The sequence below is a fragment of the Schistocerca americana genome, chromosome 1, assembly GCF_021461395.2.
Source record: "Schistocerca americana isolate TAMUIC-IGC-003095 chromosome 1, iqSchAmer2.1, whole genome shotgun sequence".
NCBI lineage: Eukaryota > Metazoa > Arthropoda > Insecta > Orthoptera > Acrididae > Schistocerca > Schistocerca americana.
The window spans coordinates 822065956-822088389 of record NC_060119.1 but is presented as its reverse complement, the minus strand read 5'-3'; the positions used below and the strand labels follow the sequence as shown (position 1 = coordinate 822088389).

Sequence of the window (22434 nt, the reverse complement as noted above, 5' to 3'; positions counted from 1 at the left end):
ACTAATTTCCTAAGGCTCATCCCAGAACTTCTCCTCTGAGTCCATCTACCTCCTCACCCGAACAGCACCCCCCGCCCCCCCCCCCCCCCCTCCCTCCACACCAATCTTCAATATTTTCTCCAAAATACACAAACTCAATAATCCAAGATGCACCATTAGTTATTGTGCTCCTACTGAAAGAATTTCCACTCCTGTTGACCAAAACCTCCAACTAACTGCCTAAAGCCTACCCTCTCACAACAAATACTACCCACTTCCTTCACTGACTCTCCGCCAGTCCCATACCTTTATCGCTTGGATCCTCCCCATCCCTTTACCAACTGGAACCCTTCTCGCCAATGGTGATCTCACCTCCCTACACACCAATATCTCTCATGCCCATGGCCTTGCCCACTATGAACACTACCTCTCCCATCATCCTGCACAGTCCAAACCTCCTAACTCATTCCTCATACACCTTGCCCACTATATCTTCACACATAACTACTTCTCCTTTGAGGGGAAGGTATATAAACAAATTTGTGGCACAGCCATGGGCATCCACAAGGCATCCTGCTAGGCCAATCTTTTTATGGTTCATCTAGAGAAAATCTTTCAAGCCTCACAAACCCAAACCTCTCGTCTGGTTCAGGATCACTGATGATATCTTCATGATTTGGACTCAGGGCTAAGACATCCAATACAGATTCCTCCACAATCTCAATACCGCCTCCCCTACAAGTTTCACCAGGTCTTCCTCAATCCAACATGACACCTTCCTCGACATTGACCTCCACCCTTCTGATGGCTCCCATCCACACCTGGTCCACATTAAACCCACTAATTGCCAACAGCACCAGTATTTCAACAGCTGTCACCTGTTTCACACGAAAATAATAGCACCCATACAGCCTAGCCCCCTGTGGACAGTGTATCTGCAGTGATGAAAATTTCATTGCCCAATGTGTTGAAGGTCTTAAGAGGACTTTTCTGGACTGTGACACTAATTGCCCCAACTCCCACCCAAAAAACCTAGTCTGAAAACTGATTTACAGATTTCCCACGCTGTATCCTCATACACCCCTAATCCTCCAAGCACTCCTAAGAATCAGTTACAAAAGAGGACCCCCTTCATCATCCAATATCAACCTGGACCACAACAACTGAGCCATATCCTTCTCCAGGGCTTTGATTATCTATCACCATGCCCAAAAATGAGGGACATCCTACCCAAGTTCCTTCTCACCCCTCGTTGTTATTGTTGTTGTCATCAGTCCTGAGACTGGTTTGATGCAGCCCTCCATGCTACTCTATCCTGTGCAAGCTTCTTCATCTCCCAGTACCTACTGCAACCTACATCCTTCTGAATCTGCTTAGTGTATTCATCTCTTGGTCTCCCTCTGCGGTTTTTACCTCCACGCTGCCCTCCAGTACCAAATTGTTGATCCCTTGATGCCTCAGAACATGACCTACCAACCGATCCCTTCTTCTAGTCAAGTTGTGCCACAAACTTCTGTTCTCCCCAACCCTATTCAGTACTTCCTCATTAGTTATGTGATCTACCCATCTAATCTTAAGCATTCTTCTGTAGCACCACATTTCGAAAGCTTCGATTCTCTTCTTGTCCAAACTATTTATCGTCCATGTTTCACTTCCATACATGGCTACACTCCACACAAATACTTTCAGAAACGACTTCCTGACACTTAAATCTATACTCGATGTTTACAAATTTCTCTTCTTCAGAAATAATGCTCTCCTTGCCATTGGCAGTCTACATTTTATATCCTCTCTACTTCGACCATCATCATTTATTTTGCTCCCCAAATAGCAAAACTCCTTTACTACTTTAAGTGTGTCATTTCCTAATCTAATTCCTTCAGCATCACCCGACTTAATTCAACTACATTCCATTATCCTTGTTTTGCTTTTGTTGATGTTCATCTTATACCCTCCTTTCAAGACACTGCCCATTCCGTTCAACTGCTCTTCCAAGTCCTTTGCTGTCTCTGACAGACTTACAATGTCATCGGTGAACCTCAAAGTTTTTATTTGTTCTTCATGGATTTTAATACCTACTCCGAATTTTTCTTTTGTTTCCTTCACTGCTTGCTCAATATAGAGATTGAATAACATCAGGGAGAGGCTACAACCCTGTCTCACTCCCTTCCCAATCACTGCTTCCCTTCCATGTCCCTCGACTCTTATAACTGCCATCTGGTTTCGGTACAAATTGTAAATAGCTTTTCGCTCCCTGTATTTTACCCCTGCCACCCTCAGAATTTGAAAGAGAGTATTCCAGTCAACATTGTCAAAAGCTTTCTCTAAGTTTACAAATGCCAGAAACGTAGGTTTGCCTTTCCTTAATCTAGCTTCTAAGATAAGTCGTAGGGTCAGTACTGCCTCACGTGTTCCAACATTTCTACGGAATCCAAACTGATCTTCCCTGAGGTCGGCTTCCACTAGTTTTTCCATTCGTCTGTAAAGAATTCGTGTTAGTATTTTGCAGCCGTGACTTATTAAACTGATAGTTCGGTAATTTTCACATCTGTCAACACCTGCTTTCTTTGGGATTGGAATTATTATATTCTTCTTGAAGTCTGAGGGTATTTCACCTGTTTCATACATCTTGCTCACCGGATGGTAGAGTTTTGTCAGGACTGGCTCTCCCAAGGCTGTCAGTAGTTCTAATGGAATGTTGTCTATTCCCGGGGCCTTGTTTCGATTCCGGTCTTTCAGTGCTCTTTCAAACTCTTCACGCAGTATCATATCTCCCAATTCATCTTCATCTACATCCTCTTCCATTTCCATAATATTGTCCTCAAGTACATCGCCCTTGTATAGACCCTCTATATACTCCTTCCACCTTTCTGCTTTTCCTTCTTTGCTTAGAACTGGGTTTCCATCTGAGCTCTTGACATTCATACAAGTGGTTCTCTTTTCTCCAAAGGTCTCTTTAATTTTCCTGTAGGCAATATCTATCTTACCCCTAGTGAGATAGGCCTCTACATCCTTACATTTGTCCTCTAGCCATCTCTGCTTAGCCATTTTGCACTTCCTGTTGATCTCATTTTTGAGATGTTTGTATTCCCTTTTGCCTGCTTCATTTACTGCATTTTTATATTTTCTCCTTTCACCAATTAAATTTAATATTTCTTCTGTTACCCAAGGTTTTCTACTAGCCCTCGTCTTTTTACCTACTTGATCCTCTGCTGCCTCCACTACTTCATCCCTCAAAGCTACCCATTCTTCTTCTACTGTATTTCTTTCCCCCCTCCTTGTCAATTGTTCCCTTATGCTCTCCCTGAAACTCTGTACAACCTCTGCTTTAGTCAGTTTATCCAGGTCCATCTCCTTAAATTACCACCTTTTTTGTAGTTTCTTCAGTTTTAATCTACAGTTCATAACCAATAGATTGTGGTCAGAGTCCACACCCTCCCCTGTAAATGTCTTACAATTTAAAACCTGGTTCCTAAATCTCTTTCTTACCATTATATAATCTATCTGAAACCTGTCAGTATCTCCAGGCTTCATCCACGTATACAACTCTCACCCCTCCTAAAGTGGTATTCCATTGCCTATGCAAACTTCACAACATCCTAGTGTGCACCTACGCCACTGCCACTCCGAACACCTTGCCACAGCGAACATACCCCTGTGGAAGACCCAAGTATAAGACCTGTGCAATCCACTCACCCAGGACTCCTATTCCAGTCCTATCCACCAGAATTAATGACCAGTGCCAAACTGTGTCCAAGAAAAAAGTTGACCACTCAATGGCACAACAAGTAACTGAGCACAACAAGCTCGAGGTCAATGGCTGCTTCACGACCTAGGCCATCTGGGTCTTTCCCTCCAGCACCAGCTTTTCTGAACTATGCAGATGCTGTAACAACTGGGTGGATTTCTGCCATTAGCTTCCCCAAAAATTAGTATTAATTGTTTCCAAATTCTGTGATCTCTTTGATTTTATCATTTATATGGCATGTGCACAGTGCATAATAATCTCAAATTTTGAGTCAGGGCTTATCCATCTTAACTTTATCATTTGTTACAGTCTTTGGGTTATTTTGAATCTACTAGTGTGATTAGTTTACCTCAAAACTGCAGTAATTACAAAACATCAGAAATTTCAGATTTTGTTGTCACTGTTTATAAGTACACAGATAGCAAATTACTAACTTCCTGACAGAGTTAATAAAAAGGAATATAAATAATTATATCATTTAAACAGCTAATGATGAAAACATACTAGCAACCTTGGCATTCACTTAGTTTCAGAGTAATTGAGCTGTTTAGTTAGAAATATTCTTACTGAAACAGAATCCCAATTTATGCAAACTAGCCAATGTAATTCAACAGAAATTATTCTTGTATCTAGAAGTCCTCATTCAAACAAATCTTTTGATATTTTGTTACTCAGAATATAAATCTTGAATTTTAATTTATGAAAATACAGCAAACAACAATAGTTAAAGCTATGTCAAATTATCGTAAATCTATGTAAGCAAACATTTAGGAAGCCAGTTTAGTCAATCTGCAGAAGACTGTGAAACAAGCAATCTGTGTCCACAAATACGGGACAATGCACTGCAAAGCAGAGGAGTCAACAGAAATCACAAGTCACAGAAGTACCATCATTTATCTAGATTTCATGTCCTGGAGTTTATTAATAATTTAGTGACTGTTGTAAATGAATAATTAGGGAGTGATGGGAGTGATGAAGGACTGTGCCATACTTCAGTAATGCTTATGGTGAAAACTAGATCAGAATATGAACAGTGCTACTTCCAACAGTTACTTGCTGTTTACATCATTTTTGTATTGATATTTCTTCAAGGACAGCAATTTGAGAACTTTAATCAGTGACTGTGTTAATTATTTGTTTGCCACATGTGAACTTCAGGGTCACTTCAGTGCTAAGTTACTGCACTTGAACAATCACATTATAGGACATCAGCCGAGTACAGCAACTGGCTAACTGTTTGTCTGTGTATAATTTAAATAAACAAAACTTGAAGTGACCGTATATAGTAGTTCATTCAACATCCAAATGTAAATAAAGTGTTTGAACTGCAGAACTGGTGTAGACGACATTACTTCGAACAGACTATTTTTGACACCCACTTTTCAGACATATTCGACACAGTCACAGCTAGTGGGGGCATACACGTACAGCCAACAGTTACGCTACAAAGGGAAATGCAAAAAACCTAAATTTAATTTCAATGTGATGCAATGAATGGAAGATTGACTAAAACATTAAAAAATTCTAATTATGTAGGTAAACAGACAACAATAAAAACTCAGTAATAGTTGGCTATAACGTACATTATATGTCCCTGGACTCTGATTTTGAATATACAAAAAGTCGATTATAGTTAGACCCACTGGAAGCTGCTGACAAAAGTCTACAAAAGTTGCACAAACGAGAACCTTGAGTAATCTCTTGAGTACTAACAGATGGTTTGGATTTCTTATCAAGTCAACATGAAGTATTTGAATGAGGGAATTCCAAAGTGGAATGCTGCCAGCATTCTATCCAACAGGTTTAGTCAATATGAGAGTTATTGAAGATGTTCACAGAACTTCAATGGGAATTAGTAACATAAAGGTAATTTTGCACAATAAATGTCATGGGTAAATTTATCAATACGTATAATCTCATAAATTTAAAGCATCTTTGTTTAGTACAGATGTTTCCATGGCATATTTTACTACAGGTAAGGAAAAAAAACAAGAGAAATTAGAAGAGATGTGGAGCACATGGATAATTACTGTTTCTGCAGCCTATTTATCGAAATAAGACAAACAAAAAGAATAGCAAGAAATATCTGCTAGTGTACATTGTGCAGTGTCTTGAAAAGTATTTATCCAAATGTATAAGTCAACTTTAAATTTATAGACAGGTGGCAAAGCTATGTTTATATCAAATGACAGCTTCTCACATTATGAACAGAATTAGAAATTGTGCTAATTGTGAACTGTACTAATCATTCATTCTTGGAATACTATGCTGATAAAGTTTTAATGAAAGTGTAAACATCAACTTCCCATGAATAAACTAGGGCAGTGGGTTTTACAGGTGAGAAACTTACTGAACTGTTCATACAATATAAGCTTCCACGACTGATACTAGCATCACTTTAAACTTCCGGGCTATTAACCCATTATCGATGTATAAAACTTTCTCCTAATGTTTCCTCTCTGACTGCGGGAGACATCTTCAGAGGTAAAATGGCTAATTGCAACCAGAACTCCAGGGAGCACTCATTAAACAGGCAGTGCAGAAGGCACCACAGTTTGTCATGTGACATCGGCCATGAGATTATCACCAGTATTGCCAACATTCTCGATTGGAAGTAATCTATCACCATTCTGACGTTGTAATGTTGATATTAAAATTTTGTCTAATTTAACATCTTCCTCTTTTCTGTTAAAATTATTATGGTATTTATAGATCTCAATAGCCTCTCTATACATACACACATGATAATGCAATGTTTTCGTTATGACACACTTGTCAGTGAAGTTTATTTCATGAACATACTTTTGGGAAAGATGTTCTGCTACAGCAGATTTATCCATATGTTCTAGGCGGCAATTCTTCTTGTGTTCAACGGGATGGGTGTTAACACTTCTCTTTGTGGTACCAATATAAACCAGTCCACAACTATAAAGAATTTCATATACACCCGGTGTGGCCAAAGGATATTGTGTATCTTTCGCCAATCTTAAACATTCTTTTGGTCAGAAGATAGCTTCCACACTGCACTTGCTCAATGTCTTCCCAATGCGATCCGTAATCGTACTAATGAACGGAAGGAAACCTTCCCTTTGGGTGGCCATTGTTCCTCATTGGTCCTGTTTCTCTCCCTAGGGCAAAGTACTCTATCTGTCTCCTTGTTAGAATGACCCCTCTTCTTGAATGCTAACCATAGATGTTTCAGCTCATCTTTTAAGTTAAGTCGGTTCTAAAATTTCGTGCGCCCCATCTACCAGTGCTTTAATCATCACTCTTTCCTGTCTGGTGTGGTGGTTAGAATCTTTATGCAGGTAACGGAGAGTATGCATGGCTTTTCTATATATGTTATGGCCCAATGTCCCGTCCTCTCACTTGATAACAGACACATCCATGAAATTCAGTTGGGCGTTATTCTCCGACTCCACAGTAAATTGTATTTTTGGGTTGATACTGTCAAGGTGTACCAGCAAGGCATCCAGTTTCTCTGCACCTCGAGACTATGCTACGAAAGTATCAACAACATAGCGGTCCACCTGGCTGGTATTTTCCTGGAAGTCTGCAATGCCTCTTGTTCAGAGTTTTCCATAAACAAATTGGCAACAGCTGTGCTAAGAGGACTGCCCTAGGCACCCCAACAATCTGTTCATAAAAATCATTGCTGTATTGAAAATAGGCTGTGGTGATGCAGTGTCTAAAAACTCCACAATATCTCCAGGAAAAAATCAGCTACACATGGGATAGCTTCATTCACTGGAATCATGGTAAACAATGACACATAAAAACCAACCAGGATATCACCTTGGCCCCTTTCTTTTAACCTGTCAATGAAATGATATGAATTTTTAATATGACTATCAATTTTGCCAACATCAGATTGCAGCAAGGTGTCTAACTTATTCATGGGTGGGAGACTCTAAGCACTCACAAATATGCATCAATGGAACAGTGAAATAACCTCACAGTCATTGGTGACTGAAATGTCTTAATTGATTGTGGAATGATTATTTGCTCTGTCAGTTCAGGCAAAATACAGGAGACAACTCATTAGAGCTCTCGACTTGGTATAGCACCAAAAACATGCTTCCGAGACAATTCACTTAGAAATTAGGTATAGAAAGGCCTACCATCTCCCCCGACCCCGCACAGCCTCCCCACACTGCCCGTAACAGCTCTGTCCTGTCCCCCATCACATACCTATCTTAAAGGCAGCACAGCGTCTTCCCCCACTCCTATGCTGCTATCCCTCCCCCTCCTCATCCCAAGTTGTCTCGTTACCCCCAACCCCACCCATCCCATCAAATTGTCACTTATGTCAGACACAGTCACAGTCAGGCCCCAGCACCTGGAGACAGTGGTCATGTTCGTGGGTGTGTGGAGGGGGGGAGTCCTATCACACTTCCCTGGGGCATTCCTGATGATACCCTAGTCTATGATGAACACTCTTCATCAAGGACAAATACTGGGTTCTATTACTTAAGAAGTCGTAGAGCCACTCGTGCATTTGTGAACTTAATCCATACGCTCGTACCTTCATTAACAGCCTGCGATGTGGCACTGTGTCAAATGCCTTCTGGAAATGTAGAAATATGGTATCTGCCTGTTGCCCTTCACCCATAATTCGCTGTATATCGTGGGATAAAAGGGAAAACTGAGTTTCGCACGAGCAATGCTTACTAAAACCATGCTGATTCATGGAATAAGCTTCTCAGTCTCAAGATACTTTATTAAATTCGAACTGAAAACATTGTAAGATCAACACTATTACCCTTGCTGTTATTCTTCTGTGTACTGAAATTTGCATCCAGAGTGTAGAAAACAGAAAAAAGCTTACAAGTATAAAAATTGTAGAGTGAGACCAATAGATGAATACGGTAAGCAGATCCAGAAAATGTAGGTTGCAATGGTTACTCAGAGATGAAGAGGCTATCTCAGGGTAAAGTTGCATGGAGAGCTGAATCAAACCAGTGTTCAGACTGAAGACAGCAACAAAAACAAGTAAAAATGGAGTAGGGTTCTCTGTACCAGTATCTGTCGTCGCTTTCCTGTTCTACTCACAAAGGAAGCGAGGGAAAAATGTCTGTCTAAATACCTGCATACAAGCCATAATTCTTCTTATCTAGTCTTCATGGATCATACGCAAAACATAAGCTGGCAGCAGTAGAATCAGTCTGCAGTCACCCAGAAATGCCAGTTCTCTAAGTTTTATCAATAATGTTTCGCAAAAAGAACACTGGCATCCCTCCAATGATTCCCATTGAGTTCATGAAGCATCTCTGTAATACTCACATGTTGATCAAATGTACCAGTAACAACTCTAGCAGCACACCTTTGAACTGCTTAAATGTTTTCCTTTAATCCTGTATCAATGCATTCATGGGTTTTGAGCTGCTGAATTGTTTGCTTACCTCAGTTGCAGGCAATGTAGTAACAACAGCTGGGAAACCTGTAGCCAATACTGGCTGGACAGGTATGGCTGTAACATACTGCTGCTGGGCTTCTAAGAATGGAGCTGCCACTGGTAGTGAAACTTGGGACGTTGAGGTTGGTATCGCATTAGATGATGACTGTTCTTGTTGTTGTTGCTGTTGCTGCTGCTGCTGCTGCTGCTGCTGTTGTTGTTGTTGTTGCTGCTGCTGCTGCTGCTGTTGCTGTTGCTGCTGTTGTTGCCGCTGCTGTTGAGCTGGTGGAGTTACAGGCATCTGTAATTTGTTGCTGACTGACTTCGACCGTCGCTGCAATAAAATCATCATTCTTCTTATTTTTGAAATGGCACATTTTTATGGAACTACTGACTGTCATTATTTTTCTGTAATATTTACTGCAGGCACATATAGCCCTTCATGTAAAAGCAAGCAATTTCACATTATATAAATATATTGTGTCTCTCTTATAATATTCTAAATTTTTAGACTTCTTTTCACATTAAAAAGTTTTTCTTCTTTGTTGATACATCATTGGAATAATCAACCTTGTACTCTGTTACATACGTAAATTTATCTTCCTAGTTCTGCAAGATTGAAGTGATTTTTACTATCTTATATATATTCAGACACTTTACTGCTACGAAAAGGAAAATGGATGTGACCAGTAATATAAAAAGCAGGAAGTGTTTCTGAAAAAAGAGTGTTTGTAGCATGTTATCTATATCTCTATAAGTCCTTGTCCATAGTTTTCTGGTTTCAATTGGCAGTTGCATTCACATACAAAAGTCTTGTATTTTCTTTCTCTGTTTTGAGTTTACACAGCATAGTTGCAGCTATTCATATGTTTCATCGAATTACCCTACACTGGGTGTACTGCACATATGGCTCTGAGCACTATGGGACTTAACATCTGAGGTCATTTGTCCCCTAGAACTTAGAACTACTGAAACCTAACTAACCTAAGGACATCACACACATCCATGCCTGAGGCAGGATTCGAACCTGCGACCGTAGCAGTCGCGCAGTTCTGAACTGAAGCGCCTAGAACTGCTCGGCCACCGCGGCCGGCTACTGCACATAATTGCATCATCTGTGCATGAAGTTCATAGACATGGTCTGGTAAGGTTAACACCACAAACACACATCTGTAGTCATAATTTACATACATGCTATACAAGCTGCCATGGGCATTGTAAGACAATACTGGTCACTGTTTGTCAAAACTGCTTTTATGGAACACATGAGAGACATTCACCAGTGTTGAGCATATGCTGAACCTGATGATCTATCATTAGTGTAAATTTCATGCAACAGATTAAAATATTAAAACAAGACAGAAAATTATGAATTAATTAATTAATGACTTTAAAGAATACAAATGGTGTCTGCTTAGCAGAACAGGATGTTCTGAAGGAAGAAGTGAATATTTTGCTACTGTCTTATGTAGTTAAAGCATATGTGATAACACCGCACAGGGGGGGTTGACGGAGAGCGAGAGGAGGGAAGAAGAAGCATAGTAGTAGGATAATAGCACTCCAAAGAAGCAACCAACAAGTAACAACTGTTAATTTTAGACAGGCGTGTGTGATAGTTTGTGACTCAATATATTTTGTAGCAAAAAATGAAGTACTGCGTAATACGTCCTCATTCGTAGAGGAGGGTAAAAATAAAGATACGTGAATCAATGGTTTGCTATAGTGAAATTACATCAATAAAATCAGAGAGAGTGACAGGACTTTACAGGCCTCTGCAAAAGATGAAGCTGACCAAACATTGAAGAGATTAAGCATTTTACTATAGATAGATTTAATATACCATTGACATTTTATTTCTCTGGTGAACTAGCTTTGGAGAAAGGTAAGTAACTCCACTGGACACATAGATAGACACTGTCCTTTTAAAGTGAAAACTGCAGAAGAAAAAATGCCAATACAGTATGTACGAAGAAGGTTGAGGCTTCAGTGTATGAGGCAGACAACAAAAGGTCTAAAATTAACAATGAATGATGAACTGAAGAGACCTGTAGGAGACAGGGAGAAATGTAGGACAAGATATCCTAAATGGTTCAAATGGCTCTGAGCACTATGGGACTTAACATCTGTGGTCATCAGTCCCCTAGAACTTAGACCTCCTTAAACCTAACTAACCTAAAGACATCACACACAACCATGCCCGAGGCAGGATTAGAACCTGCGACCGTAGCGGTCACGTGGTTCCAGACCGAAGCGCCTAGAACGGCACGGCCACACCGACCGGCCAAGATATCCTACCAACCCATCTATGGACTGCAATCAAAAGGAAAGAAGATCATCTTTTAAATGGTTTCCCCAACAGACAACTCACGGCACAGGTTTTACAAAGAAAACAGAATAGTTAATGAATTCAAAATAAAACATTCAGAATGAGCCTGTGGAGCAGTAGCTGGAACAATATTTACAATTAAAATGATTGGTAATGTGATCATCATTTCACATATTGGAGAGCTGTCACAACAAATCGCTGAAAGACAACAAAACAACACTGCACAGGAAAAACTCGATAATTGACAAGATAAAACTGAGAGACTGTTACTATCAATGCCACTTAAGAAGATGACACCTCACCTCAACAATGTTTAAGTGTTCCCAGCGCCAACAAATGGCATTTCATTTCATTTGTAGAAAAAAAGACAAGAACGCAGGCAAGCTCCCAATGCGTTTTGGCAAGCTTGTTAATTGGGAATGTGTGTCGTTATTCAGGCACAAAATTTACAGGAGGCCAGAAGGCACCAGGAGGGGAGGGGGGGAATCACATGAAAATTTGAAATTTTCTCAGGAATAACTACAAACGCCTTTGTACAAAATTTGTTTTAGCAAAGCAAATCTGGAGATTGTGCTTCAGAATTGTTTACTGTTCGACACAGCATCATAGACAATGTAGGAACAGCTACAACAGCAGAATAATTGCTAAATGAAATGAAATTCTATGAAGAAAGTTTCACTTTCAGATCCCAGGAGCTGCCACAGCTCAGTTATACTCATTGAATTAGCTATCCAGTCGAAGCCTATATGCCATCTATTTTACAATGCTATAATTATTTAAGGATTGGACACAGTACCAAACGAAGCCACAGATCACAGGATGTGAGTATTGCAGATGTACTCACAAAAGCAACACTTATGAAGAAACCAGTCACAGTTTCTAATTATCGCACATGTGATCCAAATGCCATATTAAAAATTTGTCCAGCATATATAAAACACAACTAAATTAATAAATTTATGGCTCTTAACATTATTACTTTCTGGGTATCAGTAGCTTCACTTGAAAACAGAGCTTACATGAATGTACTTACCCCTTACCCAAAATAGAGAGACAGAACAAAAAATTTCTGCCCTTACCAAGCCACCACCATTTTAATGGAAACTTCAGCACTGCCACCTACAGCTCACAGCAATTAGCTCACACCATAAAGCTAATGACAAAGATGACAGAAAAGGAAACTTGGGTGGCAAAATTGCCAGAAAAACATCCACCTTTTGCTGTACAACACAACCAGCCACAATGGCAGCAATGTGTAATATATGAAGACCACAGAGGACCACTTGATAACTCTGTAGCCCAGGAACAAATATATCACAACCTTCTCTTCCTCTTGCCCCACATGGCTGCGATCCTTTTCTATCACAATACATTAAACATAAATATTACCATAATGAATGACAACAACACATATAGGCAACCCTTTTTATGGAAGAACTGACAACTGCATTATCCCAAGAGAAGAATACAGCACCTGGCACCAATTATACATCACAAAAAAGGAAACTATTGTTGCTAAATCTTTATTAATAATCTATTGCCTTGAAGACTCAAAACAGATGTAATGAAAATATACCATGACATCTCCATTAACAAAATGAGAAAAGACTAAGACTGACTACCCTGCCTGACAATGCTAATGCAAAGGATTATTAAGTGGCATTCAGAATGGTGGTGTGAGAACTAGAAAGTCTTACAAGATCAGAAATTTCTTTTGGAAAGAGACTGAAATCCAATTACAGCTACTCATTGATGAACAACTAACTTTTCTAGAACTTATTACAAGTTAGTTGCATGCATATACTTGACCAAAAAGCAAATGAAAACTTCCTTATATCAATCTTGGGGGAAAGAATGAGAAAACTTAAAATTCCCAAAATCATTTGAGAACAACACTGTACACGCTTCTGAGAAGTTGGAAAGTAACCATACTGCAAAGCAGAAATATGTTGGGGCCATAGAAATTAAAAGAGGACATCCACAAGGTTCAGTCTTGGCTCCCTTACTGTTCAACTCATGTAACACAAACTTTCAAGAATATTTTCACAGTGGTATCCAAACACTACAATATAAAGCTGAAATGTCTACATAAGCAGAAGACAAAAATTTACAGTCTTGTCAACAAAAAATGAATACAGACATTAGACTTACCCATGACTCATGCATAGACAGAGGCCTTGTATTATCTGTAGTAAGTCGACAGTGATGATCTTAACTATACACAGAACTCTAAGCAGCCAAACAATGCAGCTGCGACAGTATAACTTCCCAACTGCTAAAACAACAAAATACCTTGGAGTCATAATAAATAATAAGAACAAATGGAAATATCATCTCAGACACATTGTTATCAGATTTGATTAAGCTTGCTGTGATATTATGAGGTACAACGGAGTATAGTAGGTTTCCAATTGATAAACAGTTGTGACTCTACAATGAAGCCTAATGCGGACTCATTTGATTGTGGAAACACATGATATGGATTTGCACCAGACAGCACACTCCAGAAACTCGATACTATGCAGTATGAAGCCTTGCACACAATTACAAAAGATATTACATTGACCAGGGCCAATGCATTGCTGAGTGAAGTAAACACGCCACTTTCAAGACAATGAAGAACATTTTTGTGTGTAGCAATCAAAATTGCTGTCTGCTGCATTTGTATTGCATGTTTGTTTTCATCATGACTGTCAAAATGTTTATGCGCCAATTGTCTGATGTGCTGTGTTTAGTTTATTGTTGACAGTCAAAAAGGTTATAAGTGTTTGAGTGCTTGGTAAATTTTTATTTCCAAAAAGTTGGACCAAAGTATTTGCATTAAATTTTGCTTGAGAAATGGAATAAAGTGCAGCACCACATTCAAAGTGTTGACTGTGGCTTCTGACGAATCTACTACGAGTAAGACAAAAGTTTACTAGTGGTATAAATGTTCCAAAGATGACTGAGAAGATGTTGAAGATGACAACCTCCCTGGACACTCTAGCACATCAGTTACTGACGATGACGTAGAAGCAGTGAGAAAATGGTTCTGGAAAATCCACAAATCACCAAAACATTTGTATATTTCCATCATTAGTGGTCTTCTGAGCTATTTGTTGCAAGATGCTATAAGAGAAAGTATTTTGTATTATTTTGCAAGATGTCTTGTTACTCTCTCCACTTACAAAGCTGTAATTATCCCAATCGACTGTTAAGTGATACCAGATTCAGTGTGGACACTGTGAAAGAGAGTTTTTCTATTTGCTGACATCTAATACGAAGTATGATAAAAAAAGTAATGGGAATTTTTGTTTTTCTTAAAGAACCTTTATTTATTGATCAACACCAATGATGTTTTCTTCAAAGCAATTCTACACTTTTTCCTATCTTGGAAGACCTTCTGGAACTCACTTTTCATTATTCTGTTCATCTCCTTCAGCGACTCTGTTTTTGCCTCACCAATGATGGCAAAATATGTCCTTTCATGGTTCTCTTCAGCCTCAGGAATAGAAAGTTGTAAGGGGCCTTGTCCGGTGAACGCAACACAAAGGTTTTGTTTTTTGCTAAAAGTCGTGAAGAAGCATTAAAGTGTGAGCAGGAGCATTATCGTGTGCAATTTCCACAACTGGTTTGGTACAATTTTGCTTCATGCAAATGGTGCATAACTTGTAAGTAGTATTCCTTATTGAACATAGAACGATAAGGCCTGGTCCAACATAGAGGTTGCAGGCTGGCATATCCCCTGGCTGACACCAAGCAATTTGTTTGGATTTTTTTGGCAAGAAACAAGTGGCAGCAAAGTTCGTTCCATACTTGTTTCATTTTGAACAAAAACGACGTTGCGTAGACATTGCTCAGAAATTTATGAATGAAGCTGACAATCATCCATAACTTACTTATAAATTAATATCAGATGACAACACATGAATGTACAGGTATGGCTGTGAAATAAATACGAAAATACTTAATTCCTTTGAAAATTAATAACTTCTAAACACCTTAAGTCACCTTAAAGAACACAGCACATACAGATAGCGCACGAACAGCACTTTTACGAAACGGCTTCAGAATTTCTATTAACATAGGACAAAATGAGTTATGAGAGACAATGTTCGTTCTAAGAGTTAAAAAATGCATTCTAATGCAAAGTAAATTGCAATATGATTTGTGCAGTGGTAATATTAGATAGTAGATCACAATATGTGATCGAAAGTATCTGGACACCTGGCTGGAAATGACTTAAAAGTTCATGGCGCTCTCCATTGGTAATGCTGGAATTCAATATAGTGTTGGCCCACCCTTAGCCTTGATGACAGCTTCCACTTTTGCAGGCATATGTTCAATCAGGTGGTGGAAGGTTTCTCAAGGAATGGCAGCCCATTCATCGCAAAGTGCTGCACTAAGGAGAGGTATCGATGTCAGTCGGTGAGGCCTAGCAAGAGGGTGTTGTTCCAAAACATCCCAAAGGTGTTCTATAGGATTCGGGTCAGAACTCTGTGCCGGCCAGTCCATCACACGGATGTTATTGTCATGTAAGCCACAGGCCGTGCATTATGAACAGGTGCTTACTCGGTTGAAAGATGCAATCGCCACCCCCCGAATTGCTCTTCAACAGTGGGAAGCAAGAAGGTGCTTAAACCATCAATGTAGGCCTGCGCTGTGATAGTGCCACACAAAACAACGAGGGGTGAAAGCCCCCTCCATGATAAACACGACCGCACCATAACATCATCGCCTCTGAATTTTACTGTTGGCACTACACATGCTGACAGATACCCACAACCTGCCATCAGATCGTAACATTGTGTACCGTGATTTGTCACTCCACACAATGTTTTTTGACTGTTCAATTGTCCAATGTTTATGGTCCTTACACCAAGCAAGGCATCGTTTGGCATTTATCGGCGTGATGAGTTGCTTATGAGCACCCGCTCGACCATAAAATTCAAGTTTTCTCAACTCCCGCGTTACTGTCATAGTACTTGCAGTGAATCCTGATGCAGTTTGGAATTCCTGTGTGATGGTCTGGACAGATGTCTGACTATTACACATTACGACCCTCTTCAACTGTCGGCGGCCTCTGTCAGTCAAGAGACGAGTTCGGCCTGTACGCTTTTGTGCTGCATGTGTCCCTTCACATTTCCACTTCACTACCACATCGGCAACAGTGGACCTAGGGATGTTTAGGAGTGTGGAAATCATGCGTACAGATGTATGATGTGACACCCAATCATTTGACCATGTTCGAAGTCTGTGAGTTCCGCGGAGGGCCTCATTCTGCTGTCTCTCACGATGTCTGATGACTACTGATGTCGCTGATATGGAGTACCTGACAGTAGGTGGCAGCACATGCACCTAATATGAAAAACGTATGTTTTGGGAGGTGTCTGGGTACTTTTGATCGCATAGTGTATTTACAGAGGTTTGATTCTCATTAGATTTAAAACAGTCAATGGTAAATAATGCTAATCTGACCATTTCTCTGAATAAGATTTAATTAACCCAAAACCAAGGGCTCTAGCAAGCAACTAACACCACCACAAAAAAGCTGGAGAAAGTCTTGCCCTATTTCATGTATAATGCTTATGGTAGTGATAAGTTTAATATAATTTTTATTCATTAAGTTTCATGTGCAACCAGTAAAGACATTATGCTAGATTTTCTGATAAAAAGACATGAAACTATCAATTTTTAAAAGCTCATGGAAATCAGCATGCAAGCACAATACTTGTAGTGTTTAGACAGGCAGCTTTTACAGTAATACGTACAGTATGTGAAATCGACTGGAAAAATCCTGTATAGTCTCAGGACTTCAGCTGCGAACTGCAGCATCGTGTTTGGAAACTTGACGGCTTAGACTTGTGGACTTCGAAAAGTTGTCCACAACTAATTTTGTGAACTTCAAATTAGAACAGTAACATGGTGAGCTGGGCTTCGTGCATTCTTGAACAAGCTCACAAATCAATCAGACATTGCAGTCACAGTATTACGCAAGAGCTCAATAAACATTTTAACTTCTGAGCAGCACCCAGCATATCTTCAAGGGAGGTTTACTATCTTTGGCTCGAAAAAAAGCACATTCTTTGAGAATTTTTTTCTTACGATGTGTTGTAGATATCAATGTCAAATTTGGTCAAAATGTTTATTGATATTTCCTCTACAAACAGGAATTTTTTTGACCAGGAATGTCGAAGAGCAAAGGCGGAAGTGCCGTTAGAACGAAACAAAATTTCGATGTAGACCTCCACGCGCAGTATGTCACAGGTCAGACGGCTCGTCTGAAATCGAAATTGAGTTGACATTAGCGAAGTATATAAGATTCTTTAGGAGTTGTACCTCGCTTACGTTATTTGGACCATAGGAAACAAAATGGCGGCCATTTGACCTTCGTCAGCCAAGTAAAAATATTTATAATTGATGGATCGGAATAAAAGTGGTAAAACTCCTAGACAATTTGTTAAGCTTCATCAGAAACAAAGAATCATGCCAATCGGTTCAGTAGATTTGAAGTTACCATACTACACGGTAAAAAAAAAAAAAAAAAGGTCATTTCGAGAAAAACGCTTTTGAAGTTTTGACTACATATAAATGCAATATTGTGCAATGTACGTTCAATCTTCTATTCCGAGCCCATAAACTAGTCCTTCCTCTTCATTGTAGAGGGCGTTCTGCACAATCTGGGCCATCCTGCGCTGCTCCAGAGCCGCTTGTATGGCTGGTGGCAAGCGGTTTTTGGCCGCTTGAATCCGGTGGTCATCCAAATGCTTGGAAAGCTGAATCGAATAGAGTCCCAGGGTGACGTCCATTGTTGTCATGGTCTTCAGAATTGCTGAATACCCTTTGATGAAGCTGCTCAATGCCAGGAAAGTCGCATCTCCACAGTCTTCGTACCAGAATGCAAATGCTTGGGGGCTAACTTCCAGACATACGTGTTCAAACTCTCATTTGAATTTTGTGTGTTTCCTCCCAAGCACCGGTACAATAACTCGTCCTCCGAAAGAAACAAACTGGTGAATGGAAAAGGTCGATTTCAGGCAGGTGCATTTTTTTGCTCAACCGTGAACAACAAACATTTCTGTTCCATATTCGGAAAAACCGTTTCAGGGGTGGATTCTAAACACCTTTATGGATCAAACATTCAATTTAAACAAAAAAAAATCGATTTTTTGAACCAAAAGATAGTAAACCTCCCCTTAAGAATGTGTATTCATTTCACCAAGCACAATGCTGTCTACAATTTAATCAAGTTATTGGAAGTTAAGACAACATTAACAGTGTGATGTAACAAGTGTGTGGCCATAGACACACAGGATGTCAATGAACTTTAAAAATCGGTAACACTATTACTTAAGCCCTTTGACACAAGAGACAGTGTGTAGGCGGAAATAATTCTCCATCTGACAGACAAGTTTCATGTCTTTAATTTAGTTCTGGTTATAAACCTTTCCTTTAAGACATACTGGGAAGTTACTTCTGAATATAGCAATTATCCTTGGAGGTGGGTGAGGCACTAATGCCAATTGCATAAAGATGCGAAAAGCAATGGGGAACGGGCACATTGAAAGTTCAGTTTGATACCCTATATTTAACAACCATGGCAGAATCTAATAATCCATCCACCTTTAATGATCATGGGTGTAAGATCCCAAGGTCCAGCAGCAGGAGAGCTGAGGCTCCTCTGGTTGCCACTCTTCAAAATTTTCACACACAAAAAACAGCAAGACCAGAAAAAGAAGGGAAAAATAAATTTAATACTGGGAGCAAGTGCCATTGAAAGAAATAAATGTAGCTGAGTAAACTTATCAAAGAAATAGGAGAGCTCGCCTCAAGGCTGCAGCAGTCAGTACTGTAGAACTAGCTGGACTGACAGTAAAATTAGTGAGATGGCTCAACAAGAAATAGAAGAAGCTACTGAAAGTCATAAGCCATGCCAAAGCAAAATTCACTCGACACTTAATTAGACACAATATTCTTTTACAAAATGTCTCTGAAGGTAAGATCGTAGGTAAGAAAATGATAGATGGAGATGAAGAGAGGAAGCTGTGGCGGTAGAGACAAGGCTTAGCCTTTTCAAAGGAGAACAATATAGCATTTAGTTTTCCAAATGAATGCCAAGCCATTTTTAACCTCTTGTTTATTTCTTTATGTGCTCATCTTCATGTTGTTAGGTACACAAGTAGCGGAATGTTATGCCCAGCGCAAAGCACAGTTACATCATGATTTTGAAGATAATGATTGTGATTTTTCAGAAGACAATGTTCCAAATGAATCTGGGGATGAAGAGGACTAATGTTCAAGATTAAATTATGGAGATTCAGGCAAAGAATATCTGGAACAAAATACTTGTGTTTTTTATTCAGATTTTTGTTGAAAGTGCTTTCAGTGTGTAATTCCAAAGTGATTTCACTTTCAAATATGACTTTGCGGTACATCAGAAGAAAAAGGCAGACACTAAGTCACTTCAAGTGTATACAGTAGTGTTATCCCCTGAATATCACACCCGAGTGTGAATGACTACGCGCAATGGTGAACTATGACAAAAGCTGAATGGCCACTGACTATGTGCATGTAAACTACAAAATACAAATTTCTTTCTCCTACCTGAACACTATCAAATTGTGCACAGTGTGCTCTCACAAAGGCAAGAAGCTGGCTGCAAAATTGTGATACAAAAATACAAACTACCAATGTAGTGACTACAATGTCACATAATACAAACTACAGTGCTTCAAAATTTATCTCACAAAGAAGTAAATTGTTTCATAAAATGTTCCCGAACAGTATTACTGTACACAAGACAAGATTTATGCTTCATTATTACGCATTTTACATAAAAGAAACATGTTGCTCTCTGAAAAATTCTGTGTATGTTAACTTTGACAATTTTTTCTCATTGAAAAAACAATGTTATAAACAACTGCTTCAAAGAAGTACATGTTAATTCAAGAGTATGGTATTAAATATCATTTAAAATTTGAAACTGTATTTTTTATTAATGTAATTCTTATTACTATGTCAAAGAGTTTCTGTGAGTTACTATACCTGAAATTAAAGTAAAATCAGATATGTTATTCAGCTGGGATTATTTATTAATACTCAGGGGCAAAAGTGTTAAAGTTGTCTATTACTATCTTATAGAGTGAATTACTTTCCATAATTTCTGTAACTCACCAGAGGTCTTCAACTTTTTCTGTGGGGCGTAAAGTTGTTGATGCAAGAACTTTTACTTTTATCAGTAAGTATATTTTTTTATTTTCAAAACTATTCATGCTATTCTGTCAGCAGTTTATGAATCATAGACAGGGTGTATCAAATTAATGGCACAAATGCGTACAATTGAAAGTACACAATACTAGAAGCAAAACAGTCTCAGTAGGGTTGAAAATGCATACCTTAAGAGCTAAGAGCAATTTTTCATCTTTGATACTGTGAAGAAAATCTTTTCTACTGCAAGCTCTTTGCTTTCCAGATTTTGGGAAATGGTAATTTGGACCAAAACAAGGAAAAAATGTCCAATAAACATGTGCTCTAATATGCATACCTTAAGAACTATGAGCACATACTCATCTTTGCTATTTGGAAACACAACTCTTCTAATGAACAATTGCTCATAACTTTTAAGGTATGCATTTTAGAGCAAATGTTCACTGGACTTTTTTCTCATTTTGGTCCATACTACTACTTCCCAAAATGCGGAAAGCAAAGAGCTTCCAGTAGAAGAGATTTGCTTCACAATATTGAAGATGAAAAATTGCTCATAGCTCTTAAGGTATGCATTTTTGGTCCTATGTTTACTGAAGCTTTTTTCCTTCTAGTATCATGTACTTTCAACTGTATGTGTTTACGCCATTAATTATGATACACCCTGTACTGAGAGTAATTTAACAATCAAGTCTTTACAGGCCAAGGTATTTTGTTTTCACAAAAATTCTTGTGGCAACTGTGGTCATGGAAGTAACTGGGTGCGCCCCATGTTTCAAATACACTGTCAAAGTTCGTTCAGTCCAATACTTCAAATGTGCTCCAACACAGTTCAAGAATGCAGTATCCCAGAAACTAGTATGTCATATATAGGGTCTCTTTTTGACAACTCTGTGCATAGTATGCCATCCTGCCAGGACCAAAAAATTTGGTGAGAGACATGTCTAGTGTTAAAACCTTGCGTAGAACATCTCACACAAGTTTCAGCCCATCTCCAATTGTTTCTAGATGTTGAAGATAAACATTCGCACAGCTAGTTCACATGCTGAAAAGGTGGCAGAACAGATTATATTGTTAAGATTAATTAATTCCAGTCAACCAGTTTTTACTAAAGAAGGCAATGTGGACTCTCTGGGAGGGTGCACACATTTACTGTCTAAAACAGAGTACTGCAGGCATGTGCCCAATCCAAGTGGTGTTCACTCTGATGAGGAGTGCAAGGGAGGGGGAGAGGGAGTGGGAGAGTGCAAATAAACTTTGTTCAGCTTGATGGGACTCTCAGAAGATAACCAATACCACCTCGCCTTATTGACGCAGATAATTGTGTAGGTTGTATACTGCACAGACTCAATGCATTTCCTTTCCTTGCCACTATACAGAATGTTGCACTGTGATGTAATTAACCATCATGTTTCCTTAGATGTGTGACAGGTGCCACATGCCTGTTGTGTCACAAGTGCTCATGAGTGCTCACCCACATAAAGGCAAAAGAGCCTAAGCTGCATGGATAGTGAGTGATACGAAATGTCTGCTGTTTTCAGCTTTAATACGCAAATGTGGTACTCTACCAATAACTATGCCACTGGTAGCATAGCTTATTGCTTCATCTGAACACCTAAACCTCTTCACTCACATTGTCAGTGAAAAGTAAGGCAGCATCCACTGGTGAAAATCAACTGTGATATTACACATCACACCAAAATAATGTAAATATAATCCACAGAATATTCAAATAAATAATAAATTATATTAATTACATTAGAGTAAGTGTTACAGTTATATCGATAACCATCTGCATGCAAT

At 39.1% G+C, this 22434-nt stretch overlaps 1 protein-coding gene across 2 annotated transcripts in view; it reads right to left on the bottom strand.

Moving 5' to 3' along the window:
• The window catches only part of LOC124613040 (circadian locomoter output cycles protein kaput-like), a 118908-nt gene that overhangs the window by 21574 nt on the left and 74900 nt on the right, over positions 1–22434 (bottom strand). For both annotated transcript variants that reach the window (XM_047141611.1, XM_047141620.1), the window contains exon 14: positions 9130–9456. In XM_047141611.1, coding sequence (XP_046997567.1) covers positions 9130–9456 — 327 coding nt within the window. The remainder of the gene's footprint in view (positions 1–9129; positions 9457–22434) is intronic.